Source organism: Poromitra crassiceps, assembly GCF_964638095.1.
Source record: "Poromitra crassiceps genome assembly, chromosome: 3".
In the NCBI taxonomy this organism is placed as follows: domain Eukaryota; kingdom Metazoa; phylum Chordata; class Actinopteri; order Beryciformes; family Melamphaidae; genus Poromitra; species Poromitra crassiceps.
The window spans coordinates 74,535,014-74,552,564 of NC_139625.1; the positions used below are offsets into that span (position 1 = coordinate 74,535,014).

The following is a 17,551-nucleotide window of genomic DNA, read 5'->3' on the forward strand; positions in this document are numbered from 1 at the left end:
CACAACCCTGTTCACAACACATTTCAGACACCCAGTTCACAACACATTTCAGACACCCAACCCTGTTCACAACACATTTCAGACACAACCCTGTTCACAACACATTTCAGACACAACCCTGTTCACAACACATTTCAGACACCCAGTTCACTACACATTTCAGACACCCTGTTCACAACACATTTCAGACACGCTAGCCGGGGAGAATCAAAGCCAATCCAGACATTTTTTGCATGCTTGAGACAAGGCGGGTGGGCGTGGTTTAGTCTGACCTCCAGACAAAAAAGTGGTTAAAGGAGAAGGATGGAAAGAGGCGTGCAGTTGACGTCTGAAGCTTACATTTTCCTCAAGTGCTCTGTAAGCATCATCTGCTTGCTTTACGTCAGTCCCTACTAACTGGGATCTGTCAATGGGCTCAGAGAGTCCGTACTCGATCATTGCGTTTTCTGTGGCATTTATGGTTCTCAGGACCTCAGTGGTGAGGTCACAGAGGGCGCCGGCAGTCGATCTCTGAAAGCCATGTAAAGGGACAGATGTTAGCAGCTGGAAAATACCATCGGACCCTGTAGAAGCTACTAGCCTGGTCGCCAAACCACTACACGGGTTTCCTCAACACGCTTCAGTTCAGTTCGTAAACATGTCTTCCCTCACAGATGATGGTGCACCAATCAATCAGTGCAATTTTACAACATATCAGAATGGAGCAATGAAATGTGATGTGAAAATCCAATCAGTGACGTCTGAAATAATATTGTGTTTGACGTATACAGTATGACCCTTTAGGTCAATCAATGTCATTTTGAAAATGCCATAATGGATAAACAGGTTTGCATGTTCAGCAGCTCTTCCAAATCACTGCAACACTCTGACAAATAGTGTTTAGGTACGCTAGGTGATTGCATCTGATGCCAGGCTACGTAGCTACTGACCTATTAACTATAACCTGCTTTAAGAGCAGAGACGTGTCCTTAAGCCATTAACTAACCAAGGAGGCAGCCTGTTAGTGAAGAAGCAGTCATGCAGTCAAGACTGTTGCTTAAAAGCAAATGGCAAGAAAGGAAGAGTTCACTTCTAGAATGCCTTTCATCCATTACAGGGAAAATCACTGTGAAATACAATCTAGGGCCATATGAAATGTGTTAAGATTTTTCCATTTTAATTTTAGTTTAGAGGATAGGACCGGTATATATAGATTAGTGATGCGCGGGCCGCAGTTATAACCACGCTGACCGCGGATATCCCGCCCCACGGGCGGGCAGGATCATAAAAATAAACATTCTGATTAATAGCGGATGGGTTGCGGGCGGTTGAAACGATGTATCATTAATGAGGAACAATAATATTAATTACGTTCTCTAGTCTATGAACGTATTTTAAGCTACATTTTTCGTCAGGCACATTCTTAGTCGCCTATTGTAGATCCCCCAAAGGACCCACGGCCGTAAACACAACAATAGCCATGTGCTAGGTCGCTACGCTCCACTTTTCGTCCATATATGGTCAATGATGTCACCCTCAAAAAGGAATCTCCGCTGAAGACGTGTTTGAAGAGGAGACGCGTTCGTATTTTCCCATACAATGAGGCAATCCAGCAAACTAAAATTAAAGCTATAGCGTTAGCCGAGTAAACTACATGAGGGCATGTGGTGGACTGGACTTAATACAGGATGGAAGTTTATTTGGAGTCTTGGACTGCAGCGATCGCACCAACGGCAGCAGTAAGTTTGCTCCTTTTATAGAGTTTTATAGCGTTTATATCGTCGGGTGCATGGCGGGCGCGGATCTATAAATAGTATGAAATAATTTGCGCGGATTTATGGCGGGCGGACGGTTCATGCATACACGTGGATTAGGATGGCATAAAAGCTCATCCGCGCATCTCTAATATAGATGAAGTAAATACTGGACTTTTGGACCCACAATCATTTGGCTTCAGAACACTTGAATTATGCTGTTTGAAGTCATTTTATGTTATGTTATGTTATGTTGTTATGTTATGTTATGTTATGTTATGTTATTTTATTGCCTTAAAGAACCAGTTACCTGTCACCTAGCTTCTTTTGGAGAAGGCTGAAAAGGAGCAGCGCTACCAAACTCTGTTATGTGGACATACAAACTTTTTTGTACCACTGTTTCGACTGAAATTACAATGACGAAATCTTCATTTTTGCGTGTACTATTCTTTTAAGAGGCTGAACTGAGGGGTTTAACACGTTTACAGACCTCTCATCATCCCATTTCAGAGCCTGTTATGTCCTCAGCTTGATTATCCATCTAGCTTGAACTGGAACTTCCAAGGTCCCATTAGTTACGAATGCACAATGATCCTTTAAGCAGCTATCAGGATCCTAAAGTATAACTGCTAATAGCGTAAGCAGGGGTGTCAAACTCATTTGAGTTCATTTGCCACATGCAACCCAGTTTGGTCTCAAGTGGGCCAGACAAAGAAAATCAATATCAATCTATAAATGACAAAACCTCAACATTTTCTAGTTTCTTTTAGTGTAAGGAATTACACTAAAGTTATCTCACCTACCATCAAACAAATTATCAAATCTACTGTTGGCAACTGTGCATTACAATTGAGGCAACTGTGCAATTCTCTCTATGGAAATAGTTTACCATTTAGTGATGAATACAGAAAACATGAATAGGCTACTTAATATTTAACTTGCTCCTGAAACCTGGTACCCCTTAGCCCTCGCAAGTGCATCACATTGGGTTGAATGACTTCTTAGTACAATCTTTACACTTTGCAAAGTCATTCTGTGGGCCCGATTGGACCCTTTGGAGAGCCGGTTCTGGGCCTCGGGCCATACAGTATGTTTGACACCCCTGCCGTAGTGCAAAACAGCCCAATCAAACAAAATGCCTGCCCATCAAGCAGTCCACTAACTGTCCTCACGCTGACCTGGACCCGACCTTACCTTCTGACCCTCGGTGGGCATCTCATCACTGGAGGAGCTGAGCTCCAGGTCGTTCTTCAGGGCCGGGGAGGGGGCCGGGGCCTGGCTCTTGGCCCCGCCCCCCTTGGCCAGGATGAGGGACTTATTCCCGCCCTCCTCGTCCGTTGACACGCCCTTGTCGCTGAGGTTCCCCGCCAGCTCCTTTACCTTCCTCCGCAACTTCTCCTCCTCATTCGGGCCGGTCGGAGGCGTGGCCTGAAGAGAAAAACATGTTCATTGTTTATCGTCATGTGTGTAAATAAGTAAAAAGTAAATTCCAAAAATATATATTTATTACAAAGTATTGCTAGATTTTAGCATACTATACTACTCAAGCCATATGATGAGAAAGAGATGAGATAAGGGAACTTTACTGGGTCACATAATTGAGATCATTTAGTTTTTTTCTTTCTTTCTTTCTTTCTTTCTTTCTTTCTTTCTTTCTTTCTTTCTTTCTTTCTTTCCCCATATTTTGCACCTACATTCATTTGGCCAGCATCGTCACAGTTATCACTGTTTAATTCTCAAAACTTTTGCCCATATTTCCTTTATATTGAAGGAGGTAAAAAGTCAAAGGCATATTCAACACACTAGCTGCGAAACAATAGACAAAATGTCTACAAAACAATCATGATTCCTAACAAAAAAACATAAGGATAACTTTTTGAATAAAAAAAAAGAGAGGAAAGAACATAAAAGAGGCACCACCTCTTTGTAGTGTGGTGCAATGTGGAGAATATGCCTTTGACTTGTTTTGTCTCCCCTGAAAGTGAATCTGCTGCACCAGAAACACCACTGAGTCAGCAGAGGGCAACAGCATTCCTTGTCTCGATTCCCATCTTTAACTCCTCAGCCTGTCTGTGTCACCTCGTCACCGAGGCTCATCTTTAACTCCTCAGCCTGTCTGTGTCACCTCATCACCGGGGCTCATCTTTAACTCCTCAGCCTGTCTGTGTCACCTCGTCACCGGGGGGGTCATCTTTAACTCCTCAGCCTGTCTGTGTCACCTCGTCACCGGGGGGGTCATCTTTAACTCCTCAGCCTGTCTGTGTCACCTCGTCACCGGGGCTCATCTTTAACTCCTCAGCCTGTCTGTGTCACCTCGTCACCGGGGGGGTCATCTTTAACTCCTCAGCCTGTCTGTGTCACCTCATCACCGGGGCTCATCTTTAACTCCTCAGCCTGTCTGTGTCACCTCATCACCAGGGCTCATCTTTAACTCCTCAGCCTGTCTGTGTCACCTCGTCACCGGGGGTCATCTTTAACTCCTCAGCCTGTCTGTGTCACCTCATCACCGGGGCTCATCTTTAACTCCTCAGCCTGTCTGTGTCACCTCATCACCAGGGGTCATCTTTAACTCCTCAGCCTGTCTGTGTCACCTCATCACCGGGGGTCATCTTTAACTCCTCAGCCTGTCTGTGTCACCTCGTCACCGGGGGTCATCTTTAACTCCTCAGCCTGTCTGTCTCACCTCGTCACCAGGGGTCATCTTTAACTCTCCAGCCTGTCTGTGTCACCTCGTCACCGGGGGTCATCTTTAACTCCTCAGCCTGTCTGTGTCACCTCGTCACCAGGGGTCATCTTTAACTCGTCAGCCTGTCTGTGTCACCTCGTCACCGGGGGTCATCTTTAACTCCTCAGCCTGTCTGTGTCACCTCGTCACCGGGGGTCATCTTTAACTCCTCAGCCTGTCTGTGTCACCTCGTCACCGGGGGTCATCTTTAACTCCTCAGCCTGTCTGTCTCACCTCGTCACCAGGGGTCATCTTTAACTCTCCAGCCTGTCTGTGTCACCTCGTCACCGGGGGTCATCTTTAACTCCTCAGCCTGTCTGTGTCACCTCGTCACCAGGGGTCATCTTTAACTCGTCAGCCTGTCTGTGTCACCTCGTCACCGGGGGTCATCTTTAACTCCTCAGCCTGTCTGTGTCACCTCGTCACCGGGGGTCATCTTTAACTCCTCAGCCTGTCTGTGTCACCTCGTCACCGGGGGTCATCTTTAACTCCTCAGCCTGTCTGTGTCACCTCGTCACCGGGGGTCATCTTTAACTCCTCAGCCTGTCTGTGTCACCTCGTCACCAGGGGTCATCTTTAACTCCTCAGCCTGTCTGTGTCACCTCGTCACCGGGGGTCATCTTTAACTCCTCAGCCTGTCTGTGTCACCTCGTCACCGGGGGTCATCTTTAACTCTCCAGCCTGTCTGTGTCACCTCGTCACCGGGGGTCATCTTTAACTCCTCAGCCTGTCTGTGTCACCTCGTCACCGGGGGTCATCTTTAACTCCTCAGCCTGTCTGTGTCACCTCGTCACCGGGGGTCATCTTTAACTCCTCAGCCTGTCTGTGTCACCTCGTCACCGGGGGTCATCTTTAACTCCTCAGCCTGTCTGTGTCACCTCGTCACCGGGGGTCATCTTTAACTCCTCAGCCTGTCTGTGTCACCTCATCACCAGGGGTCATCTTTAACTCTCCAGCCTGTCTGTGTCACCTCGTCACCGGGGGTCATCTTTAACTCCTCAGCCTGTCTGTGTCACCTCATCACCAGGGGTCATCTTTAACTCTCCAGCCTGTCTGTGTCACCTCGTCACCGGGGGTCATCTTTAACTCCCCAGCTTGTCTGTCTCACCTCGTCACCGGGGGGTCATCTTTAACTCTCCAGCTTGTCTGTCTCACCTCGTCACCGGGGGTGATCTTCTCCTCCAGGCGGTTCAGAAGGCCCTCGATAGCTGACATGCGCTTGCTCAGCTCATTAACCTACACAACAGAGAGGATGAGGACAAGATTGCCATGTAATACAGTATGATTATGATTTTACATTACATTACATTACGTCATTTGGCAGACGCTTTTATCCAAAGCGACTTACAATAACACACTTTTTGTCAGCAATAGAGCAATCAACTATGGAGCACAGTCTATGACAACTACAAATCCTGAAGGAACAGTGGTACGAGTTTTTAGTTTAGGGTTTTTTTTTTTTTTTTTTTTTTTTTTATTAAATAAAGAGAGAAAGAAGAGAGAAAGAAGTTAGATCAAGAGGGGCCCAGGTGGAGCCTGAAAAGGTGAGTCTTTAGTCTTTTCCGAAAGATCGGCAGTGATTCAGCAGTCCTGACCGAAGGTGGCAGCTCGTTCCACCATTGGGGTGCCAGGGAGGAGAAGAGTCGAGATCGGGATGAGCGACTTTTGAGCGCCCGTAGCGAAGGAGGAGCGAGGCGACCTGCACTGGTAGAGGAGCGAAGGGAGCGGTGAGAGGTTTGGAACCTGACCATAGATTGCAGGTACAGGGGAGCTGACTGGTGTACTGCCCTGTAGGCCAGTACCAGTGTCTTGAATTTGATGCGAGCTGAGATGGGAAGCCAGTGGAGGTCCCGGAAAAGGGGAGTGACATGAGAGATGATCTCATTAGTCTCAATATATTATACTGTCTGTCAACTGTCTGTCAACTTTTGTTACTGTAACTTTCTGTCTGGATGCTGCTTGAACAGGTCGCACTTGAAAATGAGATCTAGGTCTCAAGGTGATTCACCTGTATAAATAAAGGTTAAATAAAAATAAAATACAGTAGTAGCCTATGTCAAATCACCATTTTGCCAAGTGTTTGAATATTCTTGTTTTATTCTTGTTTTGAATAAGTGTAGTACTTTGGGAATGAGAAGCACTCATTATAATTAAAATGTATTATTAGTAGTATTAGACAACTACTTTCAGAGTAACTGTGGGACTTATTTAATGTTTTATTTGTATTAGTATTAGTACCGCATAGGGAGTGTTACTAATTACTATCACCACAAAATCACCGGTGGTATAGCCTACTAGTTGGCCTTATTATTATTAATAGCCTAGTAGCCATAACAGTAATTGAGTAGTGAAGCATGCTAACGTAACGTTGCAGCTAAGCTAATGTTAGATGCATGCTTCCTTCTGCACAGTCTGTGAGACGGTTGGCGGGTGTAGTTAAAGTGTAACTTACCCCCAAAACACTTATTTTCAGCTTTTAACCAATATATATGGCTTTTGTGGTGGTATGTGAAGGATTCTGGTCAAAATCTCCACATTTGAGACCAATCTGTTACAATTTTACAAACCCCTATCATTTCAGCAGCATAACTGCCCTCTATGGGTTCAAACCTGCTTTTTTTGTGCCCTCAAATGAATGGGCGATTTGGTACATCGTTACGTCACGGTGGTATTTGCGCATGCCCCACTCATGTGATTATTACTGTAGTTCACGTGGCACGAGCCCTTTAAGAACAATGCATCATGTGTAAACGCCTACTGTGGCTAATGTTAGCGGCTAGCTAGTTATGTTACATGGCAGTAAAACGCCACTGAATGACCAAATTGATATAACTGTTAACCATTTCGAGTAACACTGTTTCCATAGGATCACCAGCCTTAGTTTGTTGTTTATAACGTGGCTATATTTATCATTTATCGTTCTCTATCTCTGATACACTGAAAATACCATAGCGTCTCTGTCGATGATTTGCTTGGACAGTTCTGGGCACTGGCGTTGGCGTTGGCCAATCCTGGCGTGTTCCACCCCCAAATCGATTGTGTTCTGGCGCAAAGCGAGTGGCTTCCAGGACGAAACAGGCTCGAGCCACTTACTTTATCTTTAGAGCAGCGCAGTAAATACAATATTCCTGGAATGCGAGTTTAACTAAACAGTTACATGTCCTCTGCATTCTACAATAAAGACATTACAATTTGTTTTATTTTGTATCTTACATACTTATTGGCCAAGTTATGATAGTTTATTCTGCCAGGGTACAGAAGGGAGTATAGGCGGCCATCTTGCCTGCAGAGTTTTCAAATCAAGTAGAATACCGTTTTGCAAGAAATCTGGGGGGGTCAGTCCCCCTTTAAGTAGAAAGAAAATAGTTCCTACATGAAACTGCTCACAACAAGGTATCCACCTTATTTTTGGCGGCCATTTTGCCTTACGTTAAGTATGGGTTCTATTTCCGGTGTAACCAATTTAGATAACCCCCCAGCCCCTGACAAAAAAAACGTCTATGAGGATTTTACCCTTTTACAGCAGAGCCATTCTGCTCTACAGCCGTGTCGTTCGGGTGCTGGGATACGTAATGCATTGTGGGTAGTCGGCTACTAACTGGCTAATGTTAGCGGCTAGCTAGCTATGTTACATGGCAGTAAAACGCCACCAAATTGATTTAACTTTTAACCATTTCGAGCAACACACATTTCGAGTTTCCATACGGACCTCCAGCGTTGGTTAGTTGTTTATAACGTGACTATATTTATAACTTTTATAACGGACTCCAGCTTCCGGTTTATAATTCGGGTCTGCAGCCAGAGTATAACAAAGGAAATGGCAAGCGGCAACAATGAGTCACGTTAAACCGGACCTTGTACCCACGCTTCTTTTTTACAGTGGGGCATTCAAAAATAAGGTGGATAGGTGGAATATCTTCAGTAACCAGGTCATGATTTCTGGGAAGAGACATTGCTGTTGAGTTTTTCAAATGTATTTGAGCTTTGAGCACCACAAGCCAAGTGCCATCCAGTTCCATTATATTCGAGAGAAGGCAGACATCGCTACGACCGATACCTCCAAAACTCGTCAACTCACACCAAAACGATCTAGAATGGATAAATGGCACTACAGGTAAGAGGAAAAAAGATGTATTTTTGATTCTCCCTTTAATCCACAAACAAACACACACACAAAGCCAGGTGAGGTGACGTACGGGTGGGGCTTGCGGCAGGTTCTCCTGGGAGGAGGCGCGGCTGTTGCGTCGTCTGAAGGGGGGCTGCTGGTACACCGGGGGGACGAAGCCGCGCTGCAGGAACTCCTCCTCGTCTGATGTGTCCACGTACTGCTGCCGAGCCACCGCCGAGCTGATCTTAGACAGGGAGCGGGTCCGCTCCATCCTGGGGTCTGCGTACTCATCTGCTCAGGGAAAAGACATAGGAAAGGCCCTTACAGCTATTACAGTACAGCTATGTCATCGTTGATGCTCCTATCTTGAGCAATGCGTAAGTAAGCAGGTTTACTTTGTTGTTGTTTCGTCTGAACCATAGTAGAACATTTCCCTGTTACACTTTTGTATTTGGTTTGTTTAGACCAAGCGGCAACCTTTGGAGCTGAAAAATGAAGCCACTGCGGAAGTACCAAAAACTGAAAGGCCCCTTGAGGCTGGGTGAATCCCCATAGACCCCCACGTTTGAAATGACCACACAGAAATAAACATGTTTACAGCCTGGTACCGTCTCTACCCAATCTGCTCAACTGCCTGACTTGATCTGCTCAACTGCCTGACTTGATCTGCTCAACTGCCTGACTTGATCTGCTCAACTGGCCAGATTGGTTGACATTATTATTTGTAGACCTTTCCTTAACACTTTGCCAGCCAGGGTTTCTGACCATTTTCACTAATCTCCCAACAAGACTAGAATATGTTCTTCTATGACGATGTAAACATCAAATATCTCAAAAGAAAGAAGGCGCTCTACTTTCATAGAAAAAAAAGTGTATTTCTGGCTTCATCTGTTCTTTAGTTAACACTTGAATGTAGGCAGTTTTCACCAAAAACGCCCGTCTGCCCCCAGAAACCTGAGAAGAATGTACGTTTGTGCCGCCGGGACGAGGGGAGATGCGGGTCACACTTTTGTTTAGTTTAGTTTAGTTCATTTGTTTAGCACAAATTAAGGTACAAATCTGTGCAAGGTGGGAACGGAGCCTTTGCAGGCTTGTACAGAGTTCCACACCTACCCATATCACTTTCATGACATGCAGGCTAAACACTCAACAAAAAAAAACAAGAAAAAAAAACTACAAAAAACTACATGTTAAATCAGCAAAGCAGCAAAAACAAGGTAATTTGCATCTGAGGCAAAAACATGAAGGCTAAGAGGAAAACAAAGTCTGTTAGAGAAAACTTGTCTTGCCCTGGGGGGCGGGTGCTTCTGGTGCACAATGTCTGGAGGTCTAGGGGCATATTTGATGGCTGACATTTACAGGGCTTACGGTTTGTGGCTCACAAACCGGACTACTAATCTACCTGACAGGAGAAGTGATTTGTATACGTTTACCAGCATCTGGTGAAAAATATTCTTCAGCTGTGAGTGACTGTCATGAGTCTGACAGCTCGTGGAGCTTGGGGAAAAAAGCTTGTTGCAGCGCTTTGAAGCACCAGGCTGGAGCCGTTTTTCCTGGAGGGAGAGTGTTGCTTTTCTCTGCTTGCTGGTTTTGGTGGACAATAACCGTTCCTTCTGGGCAACTCTGGAAGGCCAAGAGCGCCATCTATCACACAAGTCCCAAATCGCAAGTGCAAGTCAAGTCTTAAGTCTTTGAGGACGATTCTCAAGTCAAGTCTCAATTCACTCTGTGTGTGGTACTTAAGTGTGACTCAAGTCCAAGTCCCCATCTCTGGTCCTAGGATGACAGGCTGTCCCTGGGCTAGATGCAGTGTGTGTGTGTGTGTGTGTGTGTGTGTCATACTCACCAGGCCGCATGGCGTAGCGGTCCACCATGCTCTGCCTGCGGTTCATGCGGTGGTTGTACATGTCATTCTGGTAATCCATGTCATTCCTGTATCCGCCTCGCAGCTGCTCCTCCTGCATCAGCTGAAACTGTTGAGATGATCTGAAGTCACGTCTAATTCATTTATTAAGTGTGTTTGAGACTTGTCACAAAGTGAACTGGATAAGACTGAAGCTCAGTGAAAAAGGCATTCACTAAAAACACACCATTTCACAGCAGAGGAGGCGGTTGGTTTTAGGCATGGATGTTAGGGTTAGGTTACGGTCAAGGTTGTTATAGAGTCACAAAAAAGTGAGGCGAGCTGACGAGAACGTGCATCAGGTATACAAAACAGGACATCCTTTAAGGCAGGAAATGGCGTGTTTTTAGTGAGTCCCTATAAAGCTCAACAGTCATGTGACTTTTCTTGCCCCAGAAGAGAATTCCCCATTCATTTTCTCCATAGACATTTCGAAAAATCTTTGTATAACGAGTTTTAAGGCTTGAAGCAAGCCAACCAGTCTTCCAGAGAATCGTTAGTGACCATAAAACATTTGACTTTCAGCAAAAACAAAAAATAAATGCGGGAAAAAAATATATATAATTTTCGATCTTTTTTGCCCTCCCCTATATCTTCTTTATATTTTCACCAGAGTTTCTTCTTTGCAAGTTTGCCAGTTAACTTGCACTCTGGAAATCAATGGGCCAACAAAACCCTCCATTCAAACCGAGACCAAAGAGATGATTTTACGATTAGCAGCTCTCTCACTGCTATTGGAAACTCCGGGATAAATTAAGCCTTGAATTACAAAAACAAATGGAATGCCCAAAACATACAGTATATATTTTTTCCAGACCTGTTTTTCTATCCGGCTCACTGTAATGCCTAAAAGATATCTGACGACAGCAGTGAGGCTACAGTACCTGGATGGACTGCCGACGGGAGGAGGGGAAATAGTCCTCTGACTCGAAGTCGAGGGGGTGAACAGACAGGAGCCGCTTGTTTTTGCGCATCTGAAAACAAACAGGAAACAAAGAGTCTTCAGTTCACAGACCCGGCCCACTTCAGGCCACCACTGCCCCCTGGCTGCCTGGAATAATGACAACTTCACATTTAGAAGAAAACTATGTTTCAAGCACAGAAAGAGATTTCTTTAGGCCTAATTATTATTATTATTATTATTTTTTTACCATTCTGTACCGCTGAGCCTCGACCTCTGCATGGTCATCTTCAAAGCCGTTGTACATGTCTAGGGTCAAAGGTCACATCACTTACCAGTTAATACATATAGTTGAGTAATGTAACAACAACACAAACAAGTTTGGGCTTTCAGTTTTTAGGCCTATTTTACCTTGGGGAAGTACGGTACAGTGTCACTTTTCAACATACACCTGCTGTTAATAACATATATGATGGTGAACAGTAAGAAAAATGTTTGCCATCCCAAACAAAACACACGGATGTGTTGACAATTATATTAATACTTTTTAGGAGCTTAGCTACTGTCCAAAGGACACATTTCTCAAAAAATATATTTCTCATTTTGATTTTGTAAGTTGAAGGCAGTATGAATATGCAATAATAATAACAATGAACTTATAAGCACCTTTCTTGAACAGACAGGTGCATACAAGGTGCTTTGAATAAAACAAAATGCAATCGTAAAAACAAACATGTTATACAAAAAGTAAAAATTTAGAAGAGAAGCAAAGGCAACAAATACTTGAAAAAACAGTTGCAGCTCAGGTCCACGCCCATTTGAACAACAATAACCTCTTCGAAAAATGTCAGTCTGGTTTCCGCTCCTCTCACAGTACAGAAACAGACATGGTTAAAATCACAAATGACCTCCTGGTGGCAGCTGACTCCGGCCTCTTAACCATTCTCATCCTTCTTGATCTAACCGCAGCCTTCGACACCATTTCACATCACACCCTCCTTGACAGATTAGCTTCCATTGGTATCACTGGCACCCCCCTCACCTGGTTCAGATCCTACCTCTCCGGTCGTACTCACTTTGTCCAACTCAAGCACTTCAAATCACAGTCCATTCCAGTCACTAGCAGTGTCCCTCAGGGTTCTGTCTTGGGGCCCCTCCTATTCATCATCTACCTCCTACCTCTCGGTTACATCTTCAGGAAATACGGCATCTTTTTTCACTGTTACGCGGATGACACCCAGCTCTAGCTCTCCACCAAACCCACTTCCACTCTCCCGCCCACCTCCCTTTCCGACTGTTTACTGGAAATCAAATCCTGGTTCGCATCCAACTTCCTCAAACTTAACAGCAATAAAACAGAGGTTCTTCTTGTTGGCTCCAAGTCCACTCTGGTTAAACCTGACAATTTCTCTCTCACCATTGACAACTCCACAGTCCCCCCCTCCCCCCAAGTTAAGAGTCTGGGTGTCATCCTCGACAGCACTCTATCCTTCCAAGCTCACATCAACAACATCCCTCGGTCCGCCTACTTTCACCTTCACAATATCAACCGTCTCCGCCCGTCACTTACACCCAACAGCACCGCCATCCTCGTTCACGCCCTGGTCACATCCCGCATTGACTATTGCAACTCCATCCTCTTTGGTCTTGCTCACAAATGTCTCCGCAAGCTCCAACTGGTTCAAAACTCAGCCGCCCGTATCATTACCAGAAACCCTTCCCCTCAGCATATCACTCCCGTTCTTCAACAGCTCCACTGGCTCCCTGTTAAATACCGGATCGACTACAAAATTCTTGCTTCTCACCTTCAAGGCCCTTCACAATCTTGCACCTCCATATCTCTCTGAACTCCTTCACACCTACACTCCCTCCCGCGCTCTCCGATCCTCCTCTGCTTTCCAACTCTCTATACCCTCTGCCCGGCTGACCACCTCTGGAACCCCCTCCCACAAAACATCCGACACCTTGACTCTCTCTCCATCTTCAAATCACACATGAAAACACACCTTTTTAAACCTTTTTAAATTATTTTAGTTAATTGTTTTTAAATTATATTTTGTATTTGTATTTATGCCTTGATTCTTGCTGCTTGTTTTAACCATGTCTGTACGGTGTCCTTGAGAGCCTTGAAAGGCGCCCATAAATAAAATGCATTATTATTATTATTATTAACAGCAACCGATGGATATACTGTAATACTATAGCCAGAGTGAATGAAATAAATAAGTAGCAATAAAATAGTAGAAGAATCATGAAAAGGCTAGTCTAAAAATAAGTAGTGACTCACTGAGTGACTCACGGCGGACATCAGGCATGCTCCGAGTGTCATCGTCTTGACCTGCTGAGAGATGAAAGAAAGCATTATTATTATTAGCTGTAATAGATGATATGTTCCTTTTTTATGAGTAGCAAACAGCACAAGTCTGTTTCATGAATGATGCCCCTGCTGGACACGTGACACACTGCTGGACACGTGACACACTGCTGGACACGTGACACACTGCTGGACACGTGACACACTGTGCTCACAACTCAGCCGTGTCATTTGCCCTATGGTGATGGATGTGAGTGGAACACAGAGCCCTTACAGCAGCATCCACACCATGTGACCAGCTGACGGTCCGCTGACTGGATGAGACCTGCAGCGTGTCTGCTGCTCTGTCCCAACAGTGCTTCTCAAAGTGGGGTCCGGGTGGAGACTCTGGAGATGATGCGCCATGGCTGCAGTGCCCCGCTCCGTGGGCTCCCAAAATCATCACTGATACCGCCCCCACAGATGACACCGCTACCCGTCCACTTAGCCAATTTGAACTAAGATGAAAATCTTTGCGCTTATAACTTTAACTTAGGTATTAAGTTCCATTCCATATGCCAATAATAACTCCCTTAATTAGTTTTAACGGGAGTTTGCATGAACGAAGGGGTAGATTAATATAAATGTAAGGTTATTTTAAGGGTTAGGGTTTGAATATATTGTGGAAATGTGACTTTATTGTGTCATTTACAGTCCACTGTAGCTTAAGGGATCGGGAGGGTTGGGGAGAGCAGTGACAGACCTACTTATCACCAATGGAGGTTAATAGAAGTCATAGATTACTGAAAGGAACACCAGCTTTCTATCATGATGCAAAGCTGGTTAAAAAAAGGCAGAGTGTTCCTCCACCCCTTTAAAGAAGCAAAGCAACGACAGAGAGAGAGAAGCTGGCATCATGCAGTCCATGTGTTGGCCCTGCAGCTCAAAGTGTCCCAGTCCCCCTCTCCCCCTCGCATGACTTAGAGCTCATGTTTTCTAACCAAAAAGCTGCACAGAGTTCAACATTTTTTCATTTCCCATCTGGGCCACAAAAAACAGATCCTGCATGTGACCTTGTGTTTGGAATCTCAAATCTGAGATTGGGACATCTCCGTTGGTATGACAATAAGCAAATCATTCACATGACAGTTGTCATCATTAGCATGAAGGACAAGACACAACAACGGAAGGAAGTAATGTGATTATTTGGTCATCTTCGAGGATTTTGGTGTCTCCAAAATTAAGAGACAGCACTTACACCATTTTTGTAGAATGACCCAAGATCGTTTTTTCAACTACAGTGGTAAGCAAAACATTATGATGTCACAGTGTTGTTGACCTTTGCACTTTTAGATATAAAATGTCATCACTTTATCTGTTGAGACATTTGTGTGAAATTTGGTCATAATAGACCCTTTTCGCGGGGGCCATTTTGTGTAGAAAAGGCAGGGTAAACACAGGTGCAAGCAAAACACTAATGAGGGTTTCCAAATTCCAATCATGGAAGTTTGAAACCCTCGTTAGTGTTTTGCTTTCACCTTTGACCACCAAAATCTAACCAGTTCATCCTTGATTCCATGTGGACATTTCAGCCAAATTTCCTGAAATTCCCTCAAGGCATTGCGGAGATATTGCATTAATGAGAATGAGATGGACGTGAGGTCACAGTGACCTTGAACGTTTTCTTTTTTTTCCTGAAATTTCCCTGATTTTCTCCCTAATTGTACTTGGCCAATTTCCCCCTGCTGCCCCGGTCGCTGCTCCACCCTCTGCCGATCTGGGGAGAGCCGTAGACTAGCACAATGCTTCCTCCGACACATGCGCAGTTGCCAGCTGCTTCTTTTCACCTGACAGAGGGGAGCTTCACCGGCAGGACATAGCACATACGGTAGGAGGATCACGCTATTCCCGCCAGACCGAACAGAGGAGGCGCTAGTGCAGTGACCAGGACACATACCCTTAAACCGGCTTCCCACCCACAGACAGCCAATCGTGCCTGTATGGACGCCCAACCAAGCCGGAGGTAACACGGGGGCGTGAACCTGCGACCCTTGTGTTGGTAGGCAGGGAATCTACCGCTACACTACCCGGATGCCCACAGTGACCTTGAACTTTGAGCACCAAAATCTAATCAGTTCATCACGTTACAAAACACAAGAAAATAATGTTGAATTCAGCTGGTGTGTCCTGGGAAATGAACATCTTTACTGGTGAAAATAGGCTATATATAGGACAGTAGCAACTTACTACACATGATGTCTTTCTGTTGCTGCTGCTATGTAGCACGTGTGTGTGAAGTGAGACTCACCGTCTCCATTCAGTCTCTTGTACAGTGACCTCATGACTTTGGCGCTGCCGAAGCGCTTGAAGCGGTTGCGCACGTTGTCATGATAAAATCCCCCCGTGCCGATCTTCAGCACCCTGCACACACAGTTCACACAATGCACTCTCAGAGGTCTTCATATGTAGGCTATATACTGATATGTGGCCCAAATCATCATGTGTTCACTGCTAAAACATTAGCATACGCTAGCCAGCAATATGCAAAGTAAGAATTAATTTTAGTAATAAATAACTGTACATTTACAATGCCATTAACTCAACATAGCATAGGTGTGGCCAGGGTTTATTTTTGTAACTATTTCAAAGTGATCAAATATGTGTTCATCCGCTGCACATTGATCATATGGAAACAGGGAAAGTAGTCCCTGATTGTGTGGGAGAATTTTTGGATGACTCATGCATGGAATAAGGTGAAAGCGTTTCTAGGTAAAAGTGGTCAACAACAAATTCCCTAAGGGACGATTAGCTAGGTGGTGTGGTTTCCTTTCATTGTGTGAAATTGGGCTTTGCGTGCAAAGCTGACTATAAATGCTCATGTGCTCATGTGTTTAAAACAGTATCCCAGAAAACACGCCCCCTGCGGGAGTGTGCGGGCCACTGTGGGGTTCTTGTGGGCAGTGTGGGCTAGTCTACATGACACCTATTGTATATCATGTAACTAGCAGTTAACTGGCTTTATGTAGCTTTGATCGATGTCCTTGTTTCTTCCTTTATACCTTTTCTTTTTCCCTTGTTCATCGATCAGCTCCTCCCTCACCTGGTCATACGGCAGTTGTCGCACACCCAGCCGTGCTCCTTCTTGTTGTAGCGGGAGCAGGCCTTGCAGGTGTACATGTGGCAGTCCAGACACTGCCGCTTGCTGTTGAGCAGGAACTTGAAGGGCTGCAGGCAGCGGATGCAGTGAGAATCAGCCAGGGTGCTCTCCCCACCCAGCAGCTCCCGCTTGGAGTCCTCCTTCTCAATCTTAGTCTTCAACTCCCTGAAAGGAGAGGAGGGCTGTTCAAACAGGACGTGTGTATTTCACATCAGAATGCTTTGGAAATCATGTCGAGAGCGCTTCCAGCGTGCACAGACCACAGCCACGGAGCGTTTTGTTTTGTTTTGTTTTGTTCCCCCCTACCAGTACGCAGTACGGGTCAGGATGCAATACGGTCTAGGGTTGTGCGATGTCAACCAAATAGCCATCGTGATGGTTCCACAGTGAAACATCGTGATGGACGATGGCATCGTCATTGACGGGGTGGGGGGAAGAATTCATTATTTATTAAGTCGCTGCGGTGCTGTAATGCCATTTGGCTATGCCGCTGCAATGCGTTCACATTAACAACAGGACAGCTAAGCTCTACATGAGACCAGCGGGCTTGGATAGGCTACTATTAGTAGCGTCTAGCCTAGCCAGGCGACTGAAGCAGTGGCTGTCACTACCAGCAATTTGAACGGCGCAAAACAAATAACGTTACAGATCCTCACCAACAACGTGTGTGTGTTGAATTTAACTAGCTGGCAAAAAAAAGACTGAATATATAACGTTAGATCCACGTTGGC

The 17,551-nt window shown here is 45.2% G+C and overlaps 1 protein-coding gene across 1 annotated transcript in view; it reads right to left on the reverse strand.

Annotated features, from left to right (window-relative positions):
- Nucleotides 1-17,551, reverse strand: part of mlpha (melanophilin a) — a 38,167-nt gene that overhangs the window by 14,277 nt on the left and 6,339 nt on the right. Inside the window, exons 2-11 of the mRNA XM_083632536.1 lie at nucleotides 16,764-16,985; nucleotides 15,972-16,084; nucleotides 13,670-13,711; nucleotides 11,621-11,679; nucleotides 11,354-11,443; nucleotides 10,413-10,533; nucleotides 8,655-8,857; nucleotides 5,614-5,694; nucleotides 2,928-3,161; nucleotides 340-510 (exon numbers count right to left, since the gene is read on the reverse strand). Coding sequence (XP_083488662.1) covers nucleotides 340-510; nucleotides 2,928-3,161; nucleotides 5,614-5,694; nucleotides 8,655-8,857; nucleotides 10,413-10,533; nucleotides 11,354-11,443; nucleotides 11,621-11,679; nucleotides 13,670-13,711; nucleotides 15,972-16,084; nucleotides 16,764-16,985 — 1,336 coding nt within the window. The remainder of the gene's footprint in view (nucleotides 1-339; nucleotides 511-2,927; nucleotides 3,162-5,613; nucleotides 5,695-8,654; nucleotides 8,858-10,412; nucleotides 10,534-11,353; nucleotides 11,444-11,620; nucleotides 11,680-13,669; nucleotides 13,712-15,971; nucleotides 16,085-16,763; nucleotides 16,986-17,551) is intronic.